At 51.0% G+C, this 26,378-nt stretch overlaps 1 protein-coding gene across 5 annotated transcripts; it reads left to right on the top strand.

Annotated features, from left to right (window-relative positions):
* The first annotated feature begins 1,201 nt into the window (after positions 1–1,201).
* On the top strand, positions 1,202–25,439 carry CNDP2 (carnosine dipeptidase 2). 5 transcript variants are annotated; one of them, XM_055296366.2, is made up of 12 exons: positions 1,202–1,404; positions 4,927–5,069; positions 6,383–6,526; positions 10,602–10,764; positions 13,553–13,641; positions 15,517–15,717; positions 17,157–17,241; positions 18,268–18,428; positions 20,554–20,718; positions 22,813–22,954; positions 23,261–23,408; positions 24,313–25,439. In XM_055296366.2, the coding sequence occupies exons 2-12, from the start codon at positions 5,010–5,012 to the stop codon at positions 24,380–24,382; spliced, it is 1,428 nt and encodes a 475-aa protein (XP_055152341.1). In that variant the 5' UTR covers positions 1,202–1,404; positions 4,927–5,009; the 3' UTR covers positions 24,383–25,439. The 5 variants fall into 5 exon arrangements, with proteins under 5 accessions (XP_055152341.1, XP_055152374.1, XP_063491731.1 ...); XM_055296373.2 differs by lacking the exon at positions 1,202–1,404 and adding an exon at positions 4,540–4,630; XM_055296399.2 differs by lacking the exon at positions 15,517–15,717 and having other exon boundaries at positions 1,285–1,404.
* The last annotated feature ends 939 nt before the right edge of the window (positions 25,440–26,378 follow it).

Genomic DNA, 26,378 nt, shown 5'->3' with positions numbered 1-26,378 from the left:
GTGGAACGGAAATAAAAAATAAAAGAGAAGGCCGGGCGCGGTGGCTTACGCCTGTAATCCCAGCACTTTAGGAGGCTGAGGCGGGTGGATCATTAGGTCAAGAAATCGAGACCATCTTGGCCAACATGGTGAAACCCCATTTCTACTCAAAACACAAAAATTAGCTGGGCGTGGTGGTGCGCGCCTGTAGTCCCAGCTACTCCGGAGGCTGAGGCAGGAGAATGGCTTGAACCTGGGAGGCGGTTGTTGCAGTGAGCCGAAATTGAGCTACTGCACTCCCACCTGGCAACAGAGCGAGACTCTGTCTCAAATAAATAAATATAAAAAGAGGAAACAAACCATGTAAATTTTAAGGGGGGAGGCAATTTTAACATTTTACGTTATGTGGCAACGTACACACCTCTTACATTAAATTCATTTTTAAAAAATAATAACCCCCGAGCCATCACTCCTTGAAGAATGTGGTAGTGGTACAAGTTTTAACAAATTCTTTTGAGAACACTCTATTGGAAAAGTGAGCAGACCAGGGAATAACAATTTTACCCCCCAAGAATTGTTGTAAAGATTAAAAAGGAAAGCGCTGCCGCAGACGCTCAAACACGGTGCTGGCTCTGCTTCCTTCATCAGTTCCTAGGGTCATGGGACACAAATAGTAAAATATTTCCACTACTGGTAACGATGCTGACGAACGCTTTGCTAATTCAGTTCAGACCGACCTCTCATTGGAGCTTGTGTGACTCGCAGGAGTTCGTGGCCTGACTCCGCCAGGACTGAAACACAAAGGGAAGCGCAGTGCTGGAAGCGGAAGGGAATGGGAGCGTCGTGGGACCTCCAGAGCCTGGGAGATCAGAGGGTGGAGTCAGGGCCCCCTGGTTTTGGACTCCATTGCCGCACTGCAGGCGACTTCTCCGACCCCACCGTTGAAGCACCAGTTTCCCCGCCCACCCAGGAGCAACCGGGAGGCACAGCACAAGCCCACAGCTCCAGCACCGGACAGGCGCTCCCGGGGGGGTCCTGCCTCCCCTAAATCCCAACCCACGAAATCTCCGCCCCCCTCGCCACGCCCACATCCCTGTCCAGCGTCGGGGAGGGGGCGAGGGGAGGGGCGAGGTGACGTAAGCCCTGTGGACCAGGCCGGGATTGGTGGGCGGGGCGGAAATGGAGCTGGGAGAGGTGACGTCATCCTTCCGCACCTGGCGCAGGGCGGAAATGGGGCGGGGAGTGAGTGACACCACCCCTCTGTCTCTGGCCGGATTGGTGGGCGTGGCGTGGCGGGGTTGGGGCGTGGCGATACCTGCCCTCTGGACAAGGCGGGGTTGGTGGCCAGGGCGACAGCGGGGCGGGCCCGCGCCGGGAGTCGTAGCCGGGACACGTGGTGCGGAACCGGCGCCGCGCTTGCTGCTGGTAAGAGGGCCTTGCCTAGTGGGCCTTCTTTCCCAGGGGGTCTTCCTGATGGACCTTCCTTCCCGGGTGGGCGCCCTGAGCGAGGACCGGGCTGGGCGGGGAGGACTCGGGGCGAGAGTCACGCCTCATTCGTGGGGAAGCGTGGGGCGCCCGGCCGCAGCCAGGCGGGAACAATGGTGTCCGGGCTGTTCCGGAGCGCGCGGTCGGGGGCGGAGGCCCGTGACGGCCATGGCCCCGGGGCCTCTCACACCTCCGGGGACCCGGGGCCCGGCTCACCCGGGCCACTCGTGTCCCAACAGCGCCGAGCGCGTCCCCGATCCGCAGGGACAAGCTGGGCAGCGCACTTGGCCTGAGCTTCTGTGGCCCTCCCTGGTGGAGTCGAGTGGAACGACCCTGGTTGCAGATGGGGTTGCGGGGAGCCGAGCGCTGGTCAGGCCACACCCCTCCCCAGGGGCCTGCTGAGAACTCCAGCCTTTCTCCAATGGATCCCTTTCCCGGAGACCTGGGGTGGAGGGTGTAGCGGGACAGAAGCCTCCCAGGTTCAAAGGGCCCTGGACAGGGTCCCTAGCTCATGCCAGCATTTGAGGCAGCTTTTAAGGCTATAGGAGGAAGCATCTGAGGGGAGACAAAATTCCCATGCCAACGATGGTCTGGGGCAGGTGTCTCCTTCAATTGGCTTCAGTTTCCTCATCTGTGAAATAGAGACAATATTTGGTCCGCCTGGACCAATGTCCTTGAGACCTTGGTCCTCACAGACAGGGCCACCAAGCTACCCCTCCCCACCGCCTGCCAAGGTCAGATTCCGTAGATTATCCAAGCGTAGACTGCAGGAAGAGGCAGAGAACCCGGGGCCTGCTACCAATACCTTCCTTGTCCCTAATGTTTGCAGGCAGGAGTGGAGAAAGAGAAATTCACATTATGTTTAGGGATCAAGTTCTAGCTTGGGCAGATTGGAGATTCTTTTATTGGTTCTTACGCAGACATGAAGGTGTGATTCAGTTATTTGTGTTATATATGCCTTCAATTATCAAGGGACAGGGACTGAGATTCTCAGAACTAGAAGACTCATTTGTGTGTACTACTGACGGTTCCAGGTGCCACAGCAATTTCTCCTCCCCTCCACCAGTCTCAACATTTAAATCATGTTACTCCCTTGCCAGGCACGGTGGCTCATGTCTGTAACCTCGGCACTTTGGGAGACCAAGGCTGACAGATCGCTTGAGCCCAGGAGTTTGAGACCAGCCTGAGTAACACGAGGAAACCCCGTCTCTACAAAAAATACAAAAATTAGCTGGTTGTGGTGGTGTGCGCCTGTGGTCCCAGCTACTTGGGAAGCTGAGGCAGAAGGATCATTTGAGCCTGGGAGATGGAGTTTGCAGTGAGCCAAGATTGCACCAATGCACTCCAGCCTGGGTGACAGAATGACACCCTGTCTCTAAATAAATAAAGTTACTCCTTATGAACTTTAGATTTTTAGAGGGGAGTGAGGTGTCATTTAAAAGGATAATGCTTGCTTTTGCTCAATCCAGCTTACTGCTTTTACCTTAATTAGTGGTGTTCTCCAGAGCATATAAAAATGGTTCCTTTTAATGGCTTTGTATCGGGGGAGGTGAAACAGGAGTAACCCAGAAGTGTGAGTGGGAGGAGAAACTGGATCCTGGCCTAACCTGGTTTGACTGGATGAGTGATTAATAGGAGTTGCTTTTTAGCCCATCTCTGATGGTGGAACAATCTGATCTCTGTTTCCTCTCTTTTAGTGAAAGTCGTAACTTAGATAATTACAGTCATATGTTGCTTAAGGATGGGGATACATTCTGAGAAAATGCATCGTTAGGCGATTCGTTGTTGTGTGCACATCCTGAGGTGCGCTCACACAAACCTGGATGGTACAGCCTCCTACATACCTAGGCTATATGGTATAGCCTGTTGCTCCTAGGCTACAAACCTGTGCATGTTCCTTTACTGGATACTGTAGGTAGTTGCAACACAGTGGTAGGTATTTGTGTATCTAAACATATCCAGACAGAAAATGAATTTTTTTAGCTCCATTATAATCTTTTGGGACCACTGCTGTTGTTGACGGAAATGTTATGTGGCACGTGACTATATTTTTGAGTGACTTTAGCTACAATGCTATTGGTTAATTTGACTACAAGAGAATAATATTAATGAGAATGTACCACAGTGAGCTTGGGATCTGTGGCATTTAATAACCAGGAACCCAAATGGAAATCACCACATGTAGCATGTTGTCCTGCTAAATAGGGTTTCCTTTAATGTGAACAGGTAGCTTCCCTGTGTACATTTTTGGCAACAGGTGGATGACAATTTGATTTATTAACACTGAGAAACGCCTCTCCAGCGTGCTCATGGGCTCCATCTTACTTGAGGCTCCTCCAAATGAGTGCCTCAGTGGAGAGATCCGAGCTGGCTGGGAGATATGTAACTATTCCATGCTCTGTGGCTGGTGTTTGAAGAGGAGGAAGAGGGCACTTGAGAAGGCAGCGGCTGGATCTCCCACCCATATAGAAATCACATTTGCAACTTGCAGTGCCCTGCGATTTCATCACCCTGCACGGCAACAGCCACTTTTGAACAGTTGCCACGCTTGGTGTCACGGTGGATAAAGTCACCTCTCTGTTGAGAAATCACTTTGAAATCCTATACCAAGAAAACAATGCTCTTTACCCGCAGCATGTCGATAAACAGACATTTGTCTGGCATGTAGACACAGGGCTGTAGTAGGGTCCTGTCACTCCACAGCTGTGATTCTAAGGCACTTCATGTCCCCGCAGTTTTGAATTTGCTCAGTACAGCTGCGTGCTTTCTGCTGCGGAAAGCCAGTTATAAAAGTCCCAATGCCAGAATCATTTTTACATTGTATTCATTCTAATAAAAAGAGTCTGATGATGTGTTTTCACCTGTATCTGTGAGTGGGGCGGAAGTTGCGGGGTGTCACGCATGGAAGCAGGATGATAGCATGCGCCCTGGAGCCTGCGTGGCCTCATGGTCAGGTGCTTGTGGAGGTTTAGCTGTTGCCCTCTGGCTGTTTCTAGACTAAGATCATCAGCTTTCTTAAACTGAATCTGGTTTTCCTTGGGCTCTGTCGTCTGTGTTGTAGGTTTGTGGTGGTGGACACAGGATGTGACATTCTTGCTGGGATCCCTGAAGTGACTACATCCTCTGGGATAACAGAAAGTGGAACTTACCTTTGTGCTTTAAGAGTGTAAAAATTTTTATTAAAGTACCAGTAAAACTGAAAGTGCCTACTTTTAGTTTTCACCGTATTTTCTTCAACTCAGGCCCTCCCTGTTGTTAACCTGCCATCTGACACGGAATTTTGTGTAATTTTCCTTCCAAGTAAAGAAGGGAAGATTAGCCCCAGCCTCTAACTGGTTCCCAAAGCTTTTGTCTCTGAAGCCGCAGTCACTTCCTGGAGCGTCTCTGGCTGAGGGTGTTGGCAGTGCTGGCTGGGAGGGTGGGGAAACACTTTACAGTTCTGAACAAGTGCTTTCTGGGCAGGTCGCCCGTCAGTCCCCACTAGAGACAGGACTGACCTCCTTCCAAGAACCTTTGAGATCTGCAGTCTGGGGTCTGGTTGAAAGATGACGGCCCTCACTACCCTGTTTAAGTACATTGATGAAAATCAGGATCGCTACATTAAGGTAAGGGAATATTCATTTTAGGAAATATTAAAATCTGATTTAATCCCATGGGGCCCAGAGAAGCTGTCAAGAGCTAATATGAATTATGCCATTTAAATCCAGGGTTAGAAGATCTGCCTAGAGATCTGTTCCATTAGCTTCTTATCATGGTATAGGTTACACTTTTGGTTTTTGACAAAGTGTTAATATATGTTTCTAAGAATAGCAAATCTAATTGAAATTTTTGTTTCATCTCCAACAATTTCTTGTGATAGTTACAGATTAAATAGTTTGCATTAAGCATGTTCTAAGTAATTCAATAATGTTATATATTAATCTGTTTCTTGATGTTAACTTAGGGCATTATGATTTAAAGTTATTCTTCGTACACATGTTACAGATGAAATCTTTAGAATTCTCATTCTAAAAATTATACTTTAGAAAATTTGACCATTGTCGGGATGATAAATAAGCTAATTTGGACTGTGGCAACATTGGGTATTTTCTGTGTCTTTCAGTTGTAATTTAGTTAGATTCAGATAAAAACTTATTTATGGAACCTAGTACATTTTACATTTACTTCCTCCTTAATCGTTAAAAATAAACCATCTGACATTTTTCTTTTGTACTCTAGTTCTTGGTACAGGGTTAGTACTGTCGCAGGACGAGTCGCAGACAAAACCTCTCAGACAGTTGTAGAGTTGTAGAAAGAAGGGCTTTATTCAGCTGGGAGCGTCGGCAAGCTACTGCCTTAAAATCCGAGCTCCCCGAGTGCACAATTTCTGTCCCTTTTAAGGCTCACAACACTAAAGATTTCACATGAAAGGGTCGTGATTGATTTGAGCAAGCAAGGGGTACCTGACAGGGGCTGCATGCACCGATGGTCAGGGAGAAACAGAACAGGACAGGGAGTTTCACAGTGTTCTTCTATACAATGTCTGGAATCTATGAATAACATCGATTTCTAAGTCATGAGTTGATTTTTAACTACTGGGTTTAGGTCAGGCAGGCCCAGGTCTGCTTTTGGTTTCACTTCACTTCTTTGATTTCACTTCCTTGTTTTTTTTGTTTTTTTTTTAAACAGGTACTGAGTATAAAACAATATAAAACAATATGAGAGGGTCTCTCTCTTCCCTCAGTACAAACAATTTTTAAAATCTTAAACCCAAAGCACATGTGATGGGTCTGTCCTATTTCCAGTCAGCCTGTTCAAATGCAGCAGCCACAGAGGGTGAGCCAACCACGTGTGCCTGGAACATGGCAACATTATGGGAGCCTTCTCTCCCTCAAGGACACCTTTTCAGAATCCCTCCCTGCTTGTTGTCCACAAACAGAAACTCGCAAAATGGGTGGCTATCCAGAGTGTGTCCGCGTGGCCGGAGAAGAGAGGTGAAATCAGGAGGATGATGGAGGTTGCTGCTGCAGATATTAAGCAGCTGGGCGGCTCTGTGGAACTGGTGGATATCGGAAAACAAAAGGTAGGAGGCAACATTCTTTGCATTGCAGGACCACAGACAGATTCTGCTTGAGGGGTTGACAAGACTCCACAAGTTCTTAAAAGATCTTTTGCTTCAAATACCCCACTCACCTTTAAAACGGTAAAGGAAGGGCCCGATTTGGATGGTAAGTTCTGTACCTGACTGCTTCAGTTGGATTGGGGTAAAGGTTATGTGGCACTCAGCATTTTTCTCCAGGAAGGAGAACTGCTGACAGTTACTCAGGACTAAGTTAATGTAACAGTCATTCTGAGAGAATGGCTGAGATTCCCCTCCCAGCAATCCGTAAGCTTTCAAACTAGGAAGTTACACTTTATTCATGTCCATTTAAAAATTATAAAAACTCCCCCCAACCCCCGGCTCCCCCCCACACTCAGTGCTGCGTCCCTGAGCCTTATTTTTTTTATTTTTTATTTTTTTGAGACAGAGTCTCCCTCTATCGCCCAGGCTGGAGTGCAGTGGCGTGATCTCGGCCCACTGCAACCTCCACCTCTCGGGTTCAAGCGATTCTCCTGCTTCAGCCTCCTGAGTAGCTGGGATTACAGGCGTGCGCCACCACACCCAGCTAATTTTTATATTTTTTATAGAGACAGGGTTTTGCCGTGTTGGCCAGGCTGGTCTCGAACTCCGGACCTCAGGTGATCCGCCTGCCTCGGCCTCCCGAAATGCTAGGATTATAGGTGTGAGCCACTTTTTCATAAGAGATATTTTGTGTGGGGGTCCGTTGCTTTTCAGTGCAGGATTCTGACAGGTGAGAATGGTTTGTTTTCTTCCTAAATGAACAGTCTCACTTTGTGGTATAGTAAGTACTCACGTCATCCATATGTTCTTAGAAACTGCAACTTTAAGCAAGACAACATACAACAACAGGTCCTTGAATAAGGTAGTTTTGTTCACTTAAAGTCACCGTTTCTAAAAGCCTATCCATGAAGTTGAGTGAGGGCTTACTGTGTGTGTGTGTGTGTGTGTGTGTGTGTGTATATATATATATATATATTTTTTTTTTTTTTTTTTTTTTTTTTTTTTTGTCGGGACGGGGTTTCACCATGTTTCCAGGCTGGTCTCAAACTTCTAGTCTCAAGCGACTTACCTGCCTTGGCATCCCAAATTGTCACGCCACCATGTCCAGCCTCTTACTGTATGTTATTTCACTAGTTTATTTCAAATGATTTCAGCCTTATGTTAATTGCATGTTTCATGACATATATTTTCAAAGTTTGTAATATTCTTTTATATTCTTTGATCTAATAACAAGCTTTGGCTTATCTCGGTTCTTTGGCCTGACGATTTGGGTGTCAAGCTGAAATCACAGCCCCAGAAGCTTGGGTGTGGCCATTCAGTTGAGCATGTTTGTTTCATCAGAGGGAGAGAGTGGAGGCCAGGCAGCTGTGTCCACTGGGAGCCCACAGGAGGCTCATGCAGAGCAGGTTCATGCCCAGGCCTGCCGATTTCCCAGGCAGTGCTGTTCATTTGAGGTTTTCTTCTGAAAACAAATTTAATAATTGACTTAAGGTATATTATAGCTTCCCACCAATTTTCCCCCCATCTTTGGGAGAATACACCAAGTTTCTTCATGTTGTTTCTTTTTAGAGTCAGACTCACCTTGCTCCCTTTCCTTTTTTTTTCCTAATATATTAAAAAATCTAGGCGAGGTAAATCATTTTTAGAAGTTGTTTCATTACAATAGTTATATTCATTGATCACTGACATTGCCGTGCAATTCTTAAGAAAGAGCCTTTCATAAAAAACTCAATTACTGTTATACTATTTCGAATTACATAACACTGATTTTTATCAAGGAATTGAAAGGTTTCATCACTGGTGGGATCTTCTGCAGACATGCTTGCGGTGTGGGGTGACCACACATCTTCTCTTCTCTTCCCACATGACCGTGTGGCAGTGGTGTTCTGTTTTTCAGAGTGATGATGACTTGGTGCAGGGGTGAAGGTGGAGGTGGGTGTTTTCCTGTGTCAGTGCAGAAGTCGGAGTATTTTCAGGCTGATGAAGGAAAGGTGATGTTGAGCCTTTCAGAACAATCTTACCTGTGGGCCCAAGCAGTTTCTCAGAAAATGCTAAAGTATTTCAGACGAGCCCTATTGAACAGGAATTTATTTAGAGAAAATCTGTGGTCATTTGAAAATCATTTTTCTGCTCAGGCAAGCCGAAGGCCAGCTGGGACTGCCAAGGCCATGGGTCCCCTGGGACCAGAGCAGGGAGATTTCAGCAACAATTCTTTGTCCCTGGTGGCTACAGGCCGTCCTGGTGAGAACTGAGGCACAGATATAGCCACAGTGCCTCTGGGACAAATGAGGGGCGTCAGGCCACACGCCACACACGCAGCCGCAGTGGCGCTGGGACAAATGATGGGCGTCAGGCCACACATTGCACACGCAGCCACAGTGCCGCTGGGACAAATGATGGGCATCAGGCCACACGCCGCACACACAGCCACAGTGCCGCTGGGACAAATGATGGGCATCAGGTCATACACTGCACACGCAGCCACAGTGCCGCTGGGACAAATGAGGGGCGTCAGGTCATACACTGCACACGCAGCCACAGTGCTGCTGGGACAAATGAGGGGCGTCAGGCCACACGCCGCACACTAGCAGCCATCAGGTTGCAGGAGTTACTTAAATTACTGGGAACACAAATCCTGGATCCCACAAGAATCCCAGCCACCTGCCCAGTTTTGTAAAGTGCTTGTACACTTAGAGCTGGAGGCCCTGAAGTTTGGAAGGGACACTTTTCTCAGCCTATCACCAGCACTGTCCTGATCCAGTTGTCATTTCAGCGACTGCTCATTTTACCTCTTAATTGCAAACTGTTAATTTAACTTCATTATCAGTTTAGTTTGTGTGTTGTGTCTGTTAATACCTATTTTCATGAACAGTATTTTCTAGTAACTAGACTAATATATATGTATGTCATGTTTTAGTATGAATAGTCTCTTCCTCCTACAGCTAAAACCATCTCCTGCCACTTGCTTGTGACACTGTGATGATCGTGGGGTATTTTCCTATTGGAATATAGGCACTGGTAGAGGAGCTACATGGCCACAGGAGTTTTGCACAGCCTGAGTAGGCCATGGTCTAAAGTAAAAGGTGGAGACATTGACCTGATGTAAAAATTGGAAAAGATCTAAGATTGATTTGCCTTCATTTAGATGCAGGGGCGGGTTGGGATGCCTGTCCCGTCCTCCATTCCTATGGGATTGTGGAACACTGGTAGTGCCTTTGGGACAAAGCTCTGAAGGCGTACCTGCTATCACTAACTTTTTAGAATGGCTAACTGTGAATTTAGATATAAAGATTTTTTTAAAATATATCTTGGTTTATGGCCTTTTCCATGCATAATTGTAATCAGTGTACAGAATTTCAAAAATATCTCTTTTGATTTAAGATTATAGTTGATTTTAACCATCATTTCAGAAAATAATAAACTAAGTTGCATCCCAAACTCAGCCTGTGTGTTTTGTTATATAAAAGTCAAAGAAAAATCAGCCTTTAAGAATTTACCAAATCCAGCCAGGTGCAGTGGCTCATGCTTGTAATTCTAGCACTTTGGGAAGCCGAGGCGGGTGGTTTGCCTGAGCTCAGGAATTCGAGACCACCGTGGGGGCAACAGTGAAACCCTGTCTCTACTAAAATACAAAAAATGAACCGGGCATGGTGGCCGGCACCTGTAATCCCAGCTACTTGGGCGGTTGAGACCTAAGAATCACTTGAGCCTGGGAGGCAGAGGTTGCAGTGAGCTGGGATCACACCACTGCACTCCAGCCTGGGTGACAGAGCAAGATTCTGTCTCAAAAAAAAAAAAAAAAAAATTACCAAACTGCCTGCAATTGGCAAACATGTACATGTGCTCTGGAGTACAAGAAAGTAAGAAAGTAAATCTTGATTAGTGACTCCATTGGTCAGTGTGCTCTTAAACTCGACAATAGAGGTTGATTGATAAGGACAGATAAGGAAGCTCAAGGTCTTTTAATAATCTCCACCTTAAGTATTGAATTTCTTAAACAAAGGCTGTCCTTGGTTCCCTTCCTCTCCATGCTCAGCTCCCTGATGGCTCGGAGATCCCTCTCCCTCCTATTCTGCTCGGCAGGCTGGGCTCCGACCCACAGAAGAAGACCGTGTGCATTTATGGGCACCTGGATGTACAGCCTGCAGCCCTGGAGGACGGCTGGGACAGCGAGCCCTTCACCCTGGTGGAGCGAGACGGTGAGCGCCGCAAAGTCATTGCTAGTCCGTTTTTCTGTTTCCAGTACAGACTGTTTTTATTTTATTTATTGTATTACTTTTTAAAAATCTTTTTTTGAGACAGAGTCTCACTCTGTAGCTCAGGCTGGAGTGCAATGGCAAGATCTCAATTCACTGCAACCCCCACCTCCCGGGGTTCAAGCCAGTCTCCTGCCTCAGCCTCCCCAGTAGCTGGGATTATGGGCGCCCATCACCACGCCCGGCTAATTTTTTTATTTTTAGTAGAGACAGGGTTTCACCATGCTGGCCAGGCTGGTCTCGAACTCCTGACCTCAAGTGATCCCCCCACCTCAGCCTCCTGAAGTGCTGGGATTACAGGCTTGAGCCACCACACTGGGCACAGACTGTTTTTAATATAAGCTAGAAATGGAGGTTTCTCACGGGTGCCTCTGTCGCTGAACTTCCAGAAAGCCTGCTTTTTCGTGTGCAAATGAGCACCCCCCCCCCCCCACCACCCCATGGCTGGCGTCTGCCCGCTGGCTTCCTCTACTGCTGATGCTTTTTCTCAGAATGCATATTCAGAATCCAGGCAGGGCCGTCCTGAAAAGCCTGTCCCCTCGTCCCCCTCCCCCGCCCTTACAGACAGCTGCTTCTGCGGTATATGTTAGGGGCCTCCTTCACCCCGGCTGCCCCAGTGGGGGTGGCGATGTCCCAAGTGCTTCCGTGGGCCCGGCACCTGCAGGCCTTTTGAGGCCTGTGCTGTGAGGGACCCTGCAGGCCGGCCTCTTTTCTTCCTGTTCCTTCTGGTGTAAAGGCCTTCTGCTTTCGTTTCTGAATTTCCACATGTGCTTGCACGGGAGTCTTTGACCAGATGAGGAATCCTCCCACCCTCGTGCTGGGCCCCTCTGGGCCAAGTTCCAGGCTGTTCTCATCGAAGCCCTTCCAACTGGATCATTGCATCTGTGTTCAAACCTTTCCTGACCCAGTGTCAGTTATGTTCATTACTGTGCAAAACTGAAAGTGACTTTACTTAAAGCAACATTTTTTTATGAGATGTAATTCCATGTCATTGTCCTTGTCACGGTGGAATTACTAACTTGCGGTGGATTGTAGGATTAACCCTCTCTGTGCACTCGGGCGCCCCTCGAGCGTCAGACCCACATGTCTGCTTGGCCGTGCCCTTGAGCATCAGACCCGTGTGTCTGCTTGGCTGTGCCCTCAAGCGTCAGACCTGCATGTCTGCTTGACTGTGCCCTCACTCCTGGAACTCGCTCTCTGAACAGAAGTCTTTCTCTTTGCTCCTTGTCCGCTGTCTTACAGTCTCCGTGGATGGCACCATCTCTTTGCCACCTGCACTGGGAACTGGGTCCCCATCCCTGCCAGGCTCTCCTCTGGGACCACTGCCCTTCCCACGTTGAAAGCTCCCTGTCTCCCTCACCCACTCCGTGGCTGGGTCCTGCTCTCCACTTCTGGGCCTTCACGGTGCCACTCCTTTTCTGGGCTGCTCTCAGAGTGACCTCAACATGCCACTTCTCTTCTTGACTCTTCCTGGGGGACTCAGGATGGCACAGAGGGTCCCTCCCCTCGCCTGCCTTCTGCCTGCCCCTTCTCCCACCTGTACCCAGCCTCACGGGACCATGTGCAGCCCCCAGGAGCCTGTGCTGCTCAAAACTGCACCTGGGCACCTGCACAGGCATCAGCCCCATCACCACTGCCTCATCCTCTGTGAGGCCTGCCTCCAGCCACCCTCTTAGCCCTCCCTGTTCCAGCCTCAGTAGGCTCCTGACTGTCGAGGAACCTAGAAGTGCACCTGTACTGTGGGAAAGCTTCACTGCCTTGTCTGGGAGCCCTGGAGGGTGGGGGCAGGTCACATTTGTCTGCAGCTCTGAGCCAGCACCGTGCCAGCTGCTGTAGTTGTTCAGTGTTTGTCGTAGGGATGAGGATTTTTTTAGAAAAGCTTATATTTGATCTTCAGTTTTTGTGAAAAGTTGGGTTTCATTCGTCAAAGGAAATTCCCCAGGTGGTGATGACTTTCAGCCTCATACTACCTTGGGCTGGGTCATGCTGAGACTGTGCAGACCCAGGCGCACGAGAAGGCCACGCCTTGAGGACGGCTCCCTCCTCTGGTTCCATGAGGCCGAGACTGCATGGAATAGGATGGAGGAGGGGTGGGGCCTTGTCTTCAAGTTGTGGCTTCTGTTATCAGCTTCCCCAGAAGCAGTTGTGGTGAGGGGCCACTGTGACTGATGACACTGATTAGAAGCAGCATCTTGTCTGTAGTTTTCAGAGTGATAACTACAGAAAGGAAGAAGCAGAGGTTAAATGATAAACATGTTCTCTGTTTTTTATCAAATTAGGTGTCACAATTGGGTGGGAGTGAGATTATGGTTCTTTTTTGACAACGGTGCCTTGAGGTCCCTAAGTGACTGGGCTTCCTGTCCCCATTGCTCCCCGCTGCTTCTGGTAAATGGGTTTTAATGAACTAAGCAGCTGGCTGCGATTTCCTGGAGTCAGATTGGAGGTCTCCACCCTGACCTAGCGGGAAGCCGTGCCCCCAGCTGACCGCCGTGACCACGGTGGGAGAGGGAAGGGGTACTTGGGAGCATCCACATGGCTTATCTCTTTGATGATGGCAAATTCTCTGACAAATTTCACGATAGTGTTGGGTGGAGACTGGGGGTGCCTGATTGGAAGGGGGAGCCTCTCTCGTGTTTGCTTGGCTAAGGGGTTATCAGATGTGCACCAGAGACACGCTGCTTCTGGGTTAATTGTAATCATCACTTTATGAATTTGTGGATTGCTGTTCTAGGCAAGCTGTATGGGAGAGGTTCGACTGATGATAAGGGCCCGGTGGCCGGCTGGATAAACGCCCTGGAAGCATATCAGAAAACAGACCAGGTATGCCCCCAACGCTGACTTCTGCCTAAGTCCTGGGTTCCATCTGAGCCATACAAAGACAGGCTCTCTGTTCACACAACAGCTTGTAAAGCTCACAGGAAAAGACAAGACAAGCGTCCCCCAGCCCTTATCAGCACAGATGGCTCGGATGTAAGAGTATAGGTTTGTTTTCCAGCTTTAGGAAACATTCAAAGTTTAATTGTTTTACAGCTGCTTAAAGGTCCCAATACTGGTGACTCAGCATGATTTTTGCCACCACATGGAATGTGACTTTTCAGTCCCTGACTGTCTGTGAGTGTGGTCCCCTGCCAGAACGTAGGGCAGGCTTTGGGACATCACACAGGCCCCTCACTGTCTCTGTGTGCTTAACGTCCTCCTAAAACTAAATTCTGATTTTTAAAATGTATTCTCTGGCTGGGTGCGGTGGCTCACACCTGTAATTCCTTTGGGAGGAATTACTTTGGGAGGTCGAGGTGGGTGGATCACTTGAGGTCAGGAGTTCGAGACCAGCCTGGCCTACATGGTGAAACCCCGTCTCTACTCAAAATACAAAATTAGCCGGGCATGGTGGTGGGCACCTGTAATCCCAGCTCCCGGGAGGCTGAGGCAAGAAAATCGCTTGAACCAGGGAGGCAGAGGTTGCAGTGAGCCGAGATCATGCCACTGCACTCCAGTCTAGGTGACAGAGTGAGACTGTCTCAAAAAAAAAAAAAAGCATTCTCCTACCTGTGAAATATCTGCTCATTGTTCAAAGTTTGCTAAAAAACGGACAAGTAGAGAGAAAAATACTTGCCTAGAATCGAAAGACAGTTAGTATTTTGAAATTTACCAAGATTTTCTGTTGCTTTTTGCCTAGTTGTGATCATGCTGTATAGACATCTTTGCATCTTGCTTTTATCTTGTATCATGATGAAATAAGAATAAGATAAGCATTTTTGTCAAAGCGTGGAATGTTAGGTCTGAGAGGGGTCTCAGCCATGCTGGTCCGGGGGATTACTTTACATGGTGGGGAAGTGACACCCAGAACCACCTGGCCTGGTGTGGCTGAGCCTGCATGCTGGGCGGGAACTAGGAAGCCTCCCCAACCTCTGGCCCCGTGGAGTCCTCAGCCTCAGCTGCAGTGGAGGCACCTCGGGCTCTGGGGCAACCAAGGGTGACAGGTGGCTGTGCACGGGCAGAGGTCCTGTGGAAGATTTCATGTGAAGGGCAGAAGAGGAGGAGGAGGCAGGGAAGGAAGTGCATCCATGAACGGGGCTGTCTAGGGGCAGCCTGGGTGGTCGTGAACTAGGCCTCAGTAGCCTGGAGTCGTCATTTAGGCCCTGATCTTCTTTAGCCTGACTGGCCTTTGGCAAATCGCCAGCTTCATGCACAACCTCATTTTTCACCTTTGGGTGTGGGGGTCAGAGTCGGGAGAGCACCTGCGAAGCCACAATGATCCAGACACACGGCAAAGTGGGCACGTTCCCGTCGGGCTCCTCAGGGAGAGCAGCGCTTCTGTGCCCGGGAGCAGCGAAGGTCACACAGGAGGACCCACACCTCCTCGCGTCGGTGGCTCGCTGGTATAATCAGGACTCGTGTGGTGTTCTTCGTGTCGTGGCCCTTATTGCAGAGGGAGCAGCACAGGCTTTCCTGCAAGCTCCCCTCGGTCATGTGGGGTGGCTCCAGAGAGCTCCACCTTGCGAGACTGGACCGGTCCAGGTGGCCTGGAGCCACAGTGGCCTGGCAGTGCCTGGGGAGGGGGTGACGACAGGTGCACACAGAGGCCCATGTGGTCGGTCTGGAGAATGCGGAGATGTGGAATGTGTAATCCTGAGTGGTTTCTAGAAGGAAGGTTTGCAAAGCTGAATATCCACTCGTGCTGTTCCCTTCTCACAGGAGATTCCTGTCAACGTCCGATTCTGCCTCGAAGGCATGGAGGAGTCAGGCTCTGAGGGCCTGGACGAGCTGATTTTCGCCCAGAAAGACACATTCTTTAAGGACGTGGACTATGTCTGTATTTCTGACAATTACTGGCTGGGAAAGAAGAAGCCCTGCATCACCTACGGCCTCAGGGGCATTTGCTACTTTTTCATCGAGGTACAGTGCCAAGCTGTACGGCTCACTTTTTTCTAACCCCTGAGTCTCCTGGTTCTTCCAAACCCAAAGTAGGCAAGGACCCAGAAGTCAGGTACGCAGGAAGGAGAAGCACAGGGCTCACTTAGTGCCCCAATTCCCAGCTTCCGTAAACCAACATCATATACCAGGGTGGACAGCAACACTTCCAATGATCAGAAGTTAATCTCACAGCAGCATCAAGCTAGGACGGTGTGATTTGTAATGCTGCGTTGGAGCCACTGAGAGGAAATTAAATGCTAGTTCATTTCAGAAGATGCAAGCACATACAAAGGATTTTAGAAACACTTCTTTTGAAGGTGGAAATATTTATATGTTAGCACTTAGGCTCCTTATCCCATGACTAAGTGACTGACTGCACAGGATAAAGACAAACCGAGGCCGGGCGCGGTGGCTCATGCCTGTAATCCCAGCACTTTGGGAGGCCGAGCCAGGCGGATCACTTGAGGTCAGGAGTTTGAAACCAGCCTGGCCAACATGGTGAAACCCCGTCTCTACTAAAAATACAAAAAGTTAGCCGGGTATGATGGAGGGTGGCTGTAATCCCAGCTATTCGACAGGCTGAGGGAGGAGAACCGCTTGAACCCAAGAGGTGGAGGTTGCAGTGAGTGGAGATTGCACCACTGCACTCCAGCCTGAGCTACAGAGCGAGACTCCGTTTCAAAAAAAAAGAAAAAAAAAGAAACCAGGGCAGCACCAAGAGTGGGAAGGGCCAGGCCTGGCTGGATTCTACCGCTCACTGGCTAGTGGTCATCTCCCAGTACCCTACAGGATGACTGTGGTGATTAAATTAGGTCCTGTCTACAGACATCATTTATAACCTGAACAGTGCTAGAAATCACTGTAGTTGCTGCCCTGAGCCCTCACTCTGAGCAAGGTGCTGTTCTGGTTTTAAAAGTGGCCGCCTGTCACCCCCGGTGCTGGGAGGGGCACTGCGCCTTTCCCATTTGCAGGCGAGGAGGCCAGGCACTCGGCAGGCAGCTGCCCTACGCTGGGTATGCGGCTGCTCAGTGCAAGGGCGAGGTCCGACCCCAGGTCTTGGGCTCCAGGCCTGTAGTGGGTCTCATTCATGTGGGGCTGCCCTCTCAGCAGAGGTGCAGGGTCTTTGTTAAACTTCTAGCAAAGGCTTTGAGTGGTAGGCGGATTGCCCTGTGGAATGCTTGTACCTGTGGCTAGTGTTACCATCTTATCTGCGGTTGGCATATGCCACGGATAAGCTGGTATTTTTTTGTTCCTGCCTAAGTTTTTAATTTGGGAAATGCCTTGCTTTGCTCCCTGAGGGAGCAAAGTTTGATTTGGAAAATTGTCAGGCCTTGTAAATGCTCTTTGTTGAATTCACTGTCACATGATAAAAATAAGCTCCCACTAGGCAGCCAGATACAGTGGCCTTTGTTTCCGTGCAGGTGGAGTGCAGCAACAAAGACCTCCATTCTGGGGTGTACGGGGGCTCGGTGCATGAGGCCATGACTGATCTCATTTTGCTGATGGGTAAGTGGGGGATGGGCGTTCAGTCCGCAGTTTAGGGGGAAGTGGACGGGCGTGACTCCCAGGCTGTCTGTCATCAGCATTGTGTGCATTTCAGCATTCCACAGGAACCGACTTCTGTCTCGGTTTCCAACTGTGCCTCTCCCTCCTTCCACTCACTTGTCCCTCTGAGAGGCCCCCTTGTTTTATTTTTGCCCCTGAAACTCTCCTGCGCCTGTCACCACCTGGTGAAACCTTGCCCTGCCTCCAGCACCCAACTCAGTCGCCCCCAGGTCCTGTCTGGCCAAGCCCCTGGAGGCACGTGGTACTGTCCTTCCTCCGATGTGGTCATTTTCCATCTCTCGCAGGGTGTGTGTTTTGGCCTGTCCTATGTATAACTGGCCCCATCCAGGTCCCCCCGCCTGATCAGCTCTTTGAGAGCAGGCATCCCATCGTGCTGTTCCCGGCGTCCTCCTGCTCTGAGGCCAAGCACAGCCCTCGCTTCCCGCACCATCCACAAGCTCTCCATTCCTCCCCGCCGCTGCCAGCTGCCCGCGTGACGTCCACTCTGTTGTACCCACAGTTTACCCCACTCAGCTCAGGAGCAGCTTGTTTCTTGTGGAATGCGCTTTAAAAAGGCACACGGGGCAGCGCGGTGGTTGTTAGAGTGGGGCTGCGTGAAGCCCGTCTGCTGGTTTGCTCCGTGGTCTATGACCAAGGACGATTTCCTGTCCCCACTTGTTCCTCAGTCTCCTTACCTGAGAAATGGGAATGCCCAAGCTGCTCCCTCATTGGCTGTTTGGCTGATTATATCACTGGCTGAGCCTGAGGCCCCGGACTGTGCCTGACAGGCGATACGTGCACGGGACGCTTCCGCGAGCATCATTCTTTGGAACATTGTGGCTGCTCTTGGCCCCTCCTTAGCCACGTGGCTGTGGGGCCTGAGCCGCTTCTCTCCTGAGCCCGGCTCCCTGGGGTCGGTGCAGGAAAGAGCAGCTCGCCTTGGTGCGGCCTCCCCTGAGTGCTGTAACCCTCTCCCGCTTCCCTCAGGCTCTTTGGTGGACAAGAGGGGGAACATCCTGATCCCCGGCATTAACGAGGCCGTGGCCGCCGTCACGGAAGAGGAGCACAAGCTGTACGACGACATCGACTTTGACATAGAGGAGTTTGCCAAGGACGTGGGGGCGCAGATCCTCCTGCACAGCAGCAAGGTGCTGGTTCAGGGCTCGATCCTGCCACATGCCCAGGCCATGCTGTGACACAGGTGTCCCCAAGGCCCTGTCACCTTCCCTGGGTCCAGGGAGTCTCCGAGGGAAGGAGCTGGAATGTCCAGTGCACATGAGTCACTCAGAAAGCAGACTGTGACCAGGTTGCTGGTCGTTGGAATTTTTTAGTATCAAAATCCACTTTTGATTCCATCAGACCTGGAGAAGTAGGCAGAGGGGACATGAGCTGGCTCCTGCTGGCAGCGGCTCTGCCGTGTTTGTGTTTATAGAGTAACCTCCTTACCGCTGGGCCCAGGGCCCATTTAAGCCACATCAGAGCCGAGTGCTAGGTGGAAACTGTGCTGAATGTTTACCTAACCGTTAGGGGAAAAGTGGGTCATGACTTCTCTTAATAGGCTGTAGGTTTATGTGGTACAGATGTAAGTTCTGCGGGCTATAGATTCATTGGTACAGATGTAAGTTCTGCAGGCTGTGGGCTTATGTGGTACAGATGTAAGTTCTGCAGGCTGTGGGTTTATGTGGTACAGATGTAAGTTCTGCAGGCTGTAGGTTTGTGTGGTATGGATGTAAGTTCTGCAGGCTGTAGGTTTGTGTGGTATGGATGTAAGTTCTGCAGGCTTTAGGGTTATGCGGTATAGATGGAAGTTCTGTGCCATTGATTCAGCCAGCATCAGTTGAATTAAGCAACTCAGCCCCTGGGACACAAGGGAAATAAGGCCCAGCTGGGCTCTTGAGTTTTGTCTCCCAGAGACAGACGGGCAAGAACTCTGGAAGGATGTGCTGAGGGCCACGCTGGGCAGTACCAAAGGCTGTGGGCCTGCACGAGGGGAGGGTCATGGTGCTGGGAGCGGCTGAGGCTCATCAGAGGATCCTGTCGGCCAGCAGAGGTGCAGGGCAAGGCTGGCATGTCCGGTCAGCAGGAGCACAGACATATCAGCTGCTTAGGGACAGACAGGCAGCGGGGTGAGGCCTGAGACTGAGACCACATGCCGGCCTGATGGCCTGGGTGCTGCTGTGGAGCTCCGGGTCTTCCTAGGAGACGGTGAGCCCCGGCCAGGCTTTGAGTTCATCGGATCTCACTTTGGGAAAGATCATGGGTCGGGGTGTCGGAGCTGAGTCTGTGGAGCTGGGAGACCCTTGAGGCTGTTGCAGGCGCGGGAGCCTTGGCTGGCATCAGGGAGGAGCCTCTGGAATAGGAAGAGAAGGTCCCCACTGGCAGTGACTGGACAGCGATGTCATGGACTGAGGGGTTGGGCGCGGGGAGGAGCGGGCCTGGGAGAAGGTGGGTCTGTTTCTCCTGCTCTGTCCCTCAGGCTCGTGCTTGCTTCTGTGTACGGTGTTTTCGGGCCTTGTCTATTCCTCCCAGATAACATTGAGCTGTTTGGTTCACAAACAGAAATCTACACATTCAGTGGCTAAGTCACTGAGGAACCTTCTGGAAGCCCCTTTGGGGACACACCTACTCTCTTGACCCACCTTCGCTGCTGCAGGGATGCGGGGGGCGGGGGGCAGGCAGGAAGGTCATGGTGTTGATGACACACTTGGGAAACAGGAGATGAAGTCTCTCCTGGTCTGAGGAGATGGCATCATCGGTATTCAGGGGGCCGTACCGGATGTGCTGGTCAGCCTGGCTCTCCTCTCTCAGTAGGAACTGGCTGCACGCCTATGTCCCGTGGGCCTGGGAGAGGCCTGCACACAGCCTGGGCTGCATCCCTTCTTAATCCTGGTGCCCCTGGCTCATCAAGAGCTCCAGTGTCTGTGAGACCTTGACACCCCCAGTTCTACAGGTGCTCAGTGGCCAGCGTGGCTCTGCTAGTTCTGCCGGGTGGACCTGAGCCACCCACACTGCAGCGAGAGGCAGTGAAATGCCTCACCTGAGGGTGTGCAGCCTGTCAGGGGCCTCCTTTGTGCTGAGTCACTCACTGCAGCCGTAGAGTGCACCAGGGTGGAGTCCCCTGCACCTGGATCTCCTGCCTGTAGTTGTCAGGGCCCTGGGCCAGGTCCTGTCTCACACCGCTGGTTTCCCAGACAACATTCCCAGCTCCTCGGTGAGCAGACAGGGCTGGCACCGAGTGCCTGAGGTGTCCCTGACCCTCTGATTTTTCTGCAGAAAGACATCCTCATGCACCGATGGCGGTACCCGTCTCTCTCCCTCCACGGAATCGAAGGCGCCTTCTCTGGGTCGGGGGCCAAGACCGTGATTCCCAGGAAGGTGGTTGGCAAGTTCTCCATCAGGCTCGTGCCGAACATGACTCCTGAAGTCGTCAGTGAGCAGGCACGTGGGGTTGGGACACGGGGTGGGGGCCAAGAGCTGCTGTGTCCGGGCAGAGACTTGGGTAATAAAGGCTCTTACTCAGCAGACACCCAGGCCATGTGTGCCCCCGCTTCCTGGCTCTGGCCAAGTCAGTAATTATGACAGTTGTGGTTCAGAAGCTAATCAAAGATAACGCATCACATGTAAGTGACCTTTGTTTCTGATGAGGCAGGCCAAAATCTGGCCTTTGGTCTTACCTCAAGGCTCCAGGCCAAACACCAACGTTGGGCCAAGCGTGTTCTGGTCAGCGTCCCGGAGCCGCCCCGTACCATGGTGCCGTGCGGAGGGGACTCTGGTGGCTGGAGGTCAGCCCAGCTTCTGACTGTCCCCCTCAGCTGGGATTCATGGGGCGATGGAGTCTTCCCACTGGGAACGGGAGCCTGGGGCTCGCCCTTCGTGCTGAACACTGAGGTCTTGTCACGAGGAGGAGTCCCCGGGTCAGCGCCTGGCTCTATCCTGGGTCTGGATGCAATGTAGCCTGTGGTCATTTATTTTATGAAGTGCCTCGGTCTGCTCAGGCTGCCACAATAAAGATCACAGACGAGGTGGCTTATATGGCAGAAACAGATTCCTCACTGTTTCGGAGGCGGGTGAGTCCAGGACCAAGGTGCTGGCAGCTGTGGCATCTGATGAGGGTTCCTCCTGGCCGTGGCCGCTGCCCTCGCTTGTCCTCACGTGGCAGAGGGCAGGCTCTCGGTTATCTTCTCACCCAGGCTGCATCCCACCCTTCTGGCCTCATTTGATCTTTGTCCAAATAAGGTTTAGAAAAAGAAAAAAAAAACCTACTAAAGAGAAAAAGCCAGGCTTTTAAAGAATTCAACTTAGTTTTATTCAGGCATCTCGCTGAGGACTGCGGACTGCGGCCCGGGGCCCAGGAGCAGCCTTCGAGGGGTTTGTCCCGGCTGCTCCGAGAAAGCGGCTCAGGCCACGGCTCATCTGCAGTGAGGGGAGCTTCGGTGTGTGCAGAATCACATCGCACCTGCTCAGATGTTACATTCCAGCCGAGCCGCACTGAGCCTCGGTGTAAGAGCACGTGTGGTCACAGGTCACAGGGGCACAACCACTAATGCGGTCAGGTGCCATCTTATGTGTAGGAAGAGGTAAGGACAGGGTCATTTATCTCCTAAGGAATGCTGCGACTCGGGCAAGAGGCAGGGGTAGTGTGTGCTCCCTCCTGTTTTGTCTTCAAAGCACCTTTCCCAAGAGCTGCAGGTAGTGGCAGGGTGGAGCCTGTGAAACAGGCCAGCAAGCAGAACAGCACAAATGCGGCTTCTCACATTTGTGACTTTGTCTCACACCTTAGTTACTTCTGTTAAGTCCCCAAATGTAGTCACAATGGAGTTTAGGGCTTAAATATATGAATTCTGGGGGCACACAAACATTCTGTCCATAATATAAAGTAGGTCAGGGAAGATTGTTTTTAAACTTAATTTAAATAGTATCATTTGGAAGATCTTTGGAAAGAGTGAATTGCTTGATATTAAAACTTTGTCTTTTACTTTGAAATAACTGGGTTTTATTTTTTGATAAGAAGTCCCCCCTTTCTGGCCGGGCGCGGTGGCTCACGCTTGTAATCCCAGCACTTTGGGAGGCCGAGGCGGGCAGATCACCAGGTCAGGAGATCGAGACCATCCTATCAAGGTGAAACCCCGTCTCTACTAAAAATACAAAAAATTAGCCGGGCATGGTGGTGGGCGCCTGTGGTCCCAGCTACTCGGAGAGGCTGAGGCAGGAGAATGGCGTGAACCTGGGAGGCGGAGCTTGCAGTAAGCCGAGATCACACCACTGCACTCCAGCCTGGGCAACGGAGCGAGACTCCGTCTCAAAAAAAAAGAAAAAAAGAAATCCCCTCTTTCCTCACTCTAGTTATGTAGCTCAGTATTAAGCAACAGAAAATGAGACTCATCGTAGGCTCAGCATAGACCCATCGCAGACCTGTCAGAGGCCGATTGTAGGCTCGCTGTAGGCCCCTGATAGCATACCCGTAGGTCACTAGCATTGGATCAAATGCAAGCTTATAAAGCATTGTGTATCTCTATTCTATTTGTGGTTTAGGTCACAAGCTACCTAACTAAGAAGTTTGCTGAACTTCGCAGCCCCAACGAGTTCAAGGTGTACATGGGCCACGGTGGGAAGCCCTGGGTCACCGACTTCAGTCACCCTCATTACGTGGCTGGGAGAAGAGCCATGAAGATAGGTTGGACCCTCTCCTTGTGGGTGATGCTGGGCAGGACCCATTGCACATCTGATAGGACTCTGTTATGTCGCCTGGGCGCGTAGCTATGTCGGGGCACCGCTGTATCGTGTGGGCACGTAGTTAAATCAGCATGAGGACAGCCAGTGTGTGGGATGAGCCTGGGCCCCTGGCGGACCCCGAACACGGGTTTGCTGTCCCCAGGGCCTCGCACGGAGTCTGACTGAGTGCCACTGAGTAGTGGGCTGAGACAGATCCCCAGCCTTGGGGCCCCAAAGCTCATCGTTTATTTTATTTCATTTCCCCCAGTTTTTGGTGTTGAGCCAGACTTGACCAGGGAAGGTGGCAGTATTCCCGTGACCTTGACCTTTCAGGAGGCCACGGGCAAGAACGTCATGCTGCTGCCTGTGGGGTCGGCGGATGACGGAGCCCACTCCCAGAATGAAAAGCTCAACAGGTGAGAGTCCAGGGTGCGGCCCAGGTTGGCGTCTCCTGCACAGCGTCCCTCTTGCCCCTTCCCCTTCCCCCCATGTGCAGCTGCCAAGAGAAGCAGGTGGGGGCGATGGCCCCGTGACCTGCCCTCTTGTGTTTGTGTGAAGTGGGAACTTCAGATGGGAGGCAGGATGAGGCCTTGCAGTAGAGGGGTGCTAAAAACAAGGTTCATGCAGTGTTTATCTCTGCACTTCATCTACCCCTCTCTCCATTTCCTTTTTTTTTCTGTTCATTTTTCTGTTTCCTTTTTGAGGAATTGCAGTGTCATTGCTAACTGCACACGTTGCTGCTTTGACACATCCTTGACTTGGGCAGACGTGATGGGAATTCTTCCCACAACAGGGCAGGTGCAGCCTCTGAGCTCGCCTTGGGAGCAGGAGGGGCCCAGCAGGCAGGGGTCTCGGGCAGTTCCGGGGAGGCCTCTGGCCCCTAAAATTGCTGAGGAGGGCAGAAGGCAAGAATGCATCTTGGGGTAACCAAGGCAGATGATCAGGGACTAAGACAGAGGCAAAGCCCTGCAAGAAGGAGGGAGGGGGAGACAGAGACCTGGCTGTGAGGACTGGCCGGGGGAGGCCTGGTCTTCAGAAACAAGCGGATAATGGGAGGAGCCCACGATCCAAGCTTGACATTTCCTACCCGGGCACTAGGGGACCAGGATTGGTCTCTGGGCTGGGCAGTCAGACTGAAGCTGCACTTGAGAACCAGGGTGCTGAATTCTGAAGGCAAGCGGGGCTCAGGGCCCCCAAGCTGGGATGGGGGATGCTCCCCAGGAAGAAGGCAGAGTGTGTCTGGGCTTGGGAGGAGTCACCCCACACCTGGGTGTTGGCTCACGACACCAGCCAACACAATGATGTGTTCCTCTCTACTAGGCATAACTACATAGAGGGAACCAAGATGCTGGCCGCGTACCTGTATGAGGTCTCCCAGCTGAAGGACTAGGCCCGGCCCTCTGTGTGCCATCTCCGACGAGAAGAAATCCTGCCCTCACCTCACCCTTTTCCAACTTGCCCAGGGAAGTGGAGGTTCCCTCTTTCCTTTCCCTCTTGTCAGGTCATCCATGACTTTAGAGAACAGACACAAGCGTATCCAGCTGTCCACGGGTGGAGCTACCTGATGGGCTTATGAGTGACCTGGAGTGACAGCTGAGTCACCCTGGGTAAGTTCTCAGAGTGGTCAGGATGGCTTGACCTACAGAAGATACCCAAGGTCCAAAAGCACAAGGTCTGCGGAAAGTTCTGGTTGTTGGCCGGGCACCACGGCTCACACCTATAATCCCAGCACTTTGGGAGGCCAAGACAGGAGGATCACTTGAGGCCAGGAGTCTGAGACCAGCCTGGGCAACAAAACAAGACTCTGTCTCTACAAAAAGTTTAAGAAATGAGCCAGACATGGTGGTGTATGCCTGTAGTCCCAGCCACTCAGAAGGCTGAGGCAGGAGGATCGCTTGAGACCAAGAGTTTGAGCCTGCAGTGAGCTATGATCGCACCACGTCACTCCAGCCTGGGCAATGTAGCAAGATCCTGTCTCTACAAGAAGTTTTTAAAAAATGAGCCAAGTGTGGTGGTGCATGCCTGTAGTTCCAGCTACTCAGGACACTGACGTAGGAGGGTTGCTTGAGACTGAGAGTTGGAGGCTGCAATGAGCCATGACTGCCCCACTGCACTCCAGCCTGGGCGACAGAACAAGACCCCATCTCAAAAAAATAAGTTCTGGTTGTTATTGAATTGGGACAAACAGAGAGCTTGATGCTTTCTGCCTTCTGTCTCAGGTGATGCATTGCACATTTGGGATATTTGGAAAGGAAATGAGGAAAGAAATTAGGGCCTCCTCTGATCTCTCGCTATCTGCAGGTCCTGTCCTTTTCTCAAGACCTTCACCGTTACTGGCGTTTTCCTGTCTTCTCTTTAGTATGATCTCTCAAAACCTCACTAACTGGAAGGATGATTTTGTCTCAGTTTGTACTCCTAAATAAAAAGTAAACATGACACCTCTAAAAGAATCGCTTCGTCTGAGTTGCTCGTGGCGTGCACACCGTGCTTATTGAGTGGTGTCTGGTTGATGGTGTCAGCTCAGGGCAGGGGACAGCAGGCAGGACCTGGAAAACAGAACCCAGGTCTTCCCAGACCAGCACTCCCTCCCTCGTCCACACAAGTGGAGGCTCGCTTATGGCCTTCTGCATGTTCCAAGAAGTGTCCCTGTCCCTGCTCCTTAATGGCTGTGGGGCCACAGGAAGTCCAGCTGGTTTAAACAAAGAATTGATTGGCCCAGTTGACATAAAAGAACAGAATAAACTCAATGAAAGGAAAAGGCTCCTTGAAGTGGTTGGTTCCAGGGCTGGGCAGGGAAAATGCAAGATAAGTCTGGACCCTCTCACATCGGAACATAAGGATGCACTCCTGAGGGCATGGGGCTGCGTCCAAGGACACAGGAGCCAGCCTGGAAGAGCTTGCAGGGGCCCAAGGGAGCAATTGGAGTGAGAAAATAGCAGTAGTGTTGGATTTTTACCATGGAATAAATAACAATCCATGAATCTATATTAATATAAATAAGTAAAGTGACAAAGTGGGTGAGAAGGACCAGTGCCCCTTGATGAAGAATCTCCGCTCATGTGGGAGGGAGGTGGGAGATCAAAGCTGGAGCACCTGCTGCTGCAGGTGAGACCCCTGACACACTCCCAAACTGGTAGGCAAAGGTTTAAAGAACAGGATATTTGCATAGCTTGAAAGCACCTCCCAAGGGGAAAACAGTAACTTCACAGTGGAGAGACCTGGCAGGTGCCACCCTCAGATCAAAATGAACCTCAGCAGTAATGACGTCCACATCAGCACTCCTGACACCACTCCCTGAGGAGGACATGCCAGTTCTGGGAACATCACACTCATTGTGAAAAAACATCAGACAAACCCAAACAGATGAAACGTGAGGAAAATCTGTA

Source organism: Symphalangus syndactylus, chromosome 1, assembly GCF_028878055.3.
Source record: "Symphalangus syndactylus isolate Jambi chromosome 1, NHGRI_mSymSyn1-v2.1_pri, whole genome shotgun sequence".
Lineage (NCBI taxonomy): Eukaryota > Metazoa > Chordata > Mammalia > Primates > Hylobatidae > Symphalangus > Symphalangus syndactylus.
The sequence above is the reverse complement of the archived record's forward strand: the minus strand, read 5'-3'. Positions and strand labels throughout refer to the sequence as shown.

What these genes read in the sequence shown, in the direction of transcription:
- CNDP2 (XM_055296366.2), top strand. Translation starts at nt 5,010, where the DNA reads ATGACGGCCCTCACTACCCTGTTTAAGTACATTGATGAAAATCAGGAT. An exon ending in TGATCTCATTTTGCTGATGG is followed by an intron (nt 17,242 to 18,267) that starts GTAAGTGGGGGA and finishes CGCTTCCCTCAG; the next exon opens with GCTCTTTGGTGGACAAGAGG. An exon ending in TCCTCCTGCACAGCAGCAAG is followed by an intron (nt 18,429 to 20,553) that starts GTGCTGGTTCAG and finishes ATTTTTCTGCAG; the next exon opens with AAAGACATCCTCATGCACCG.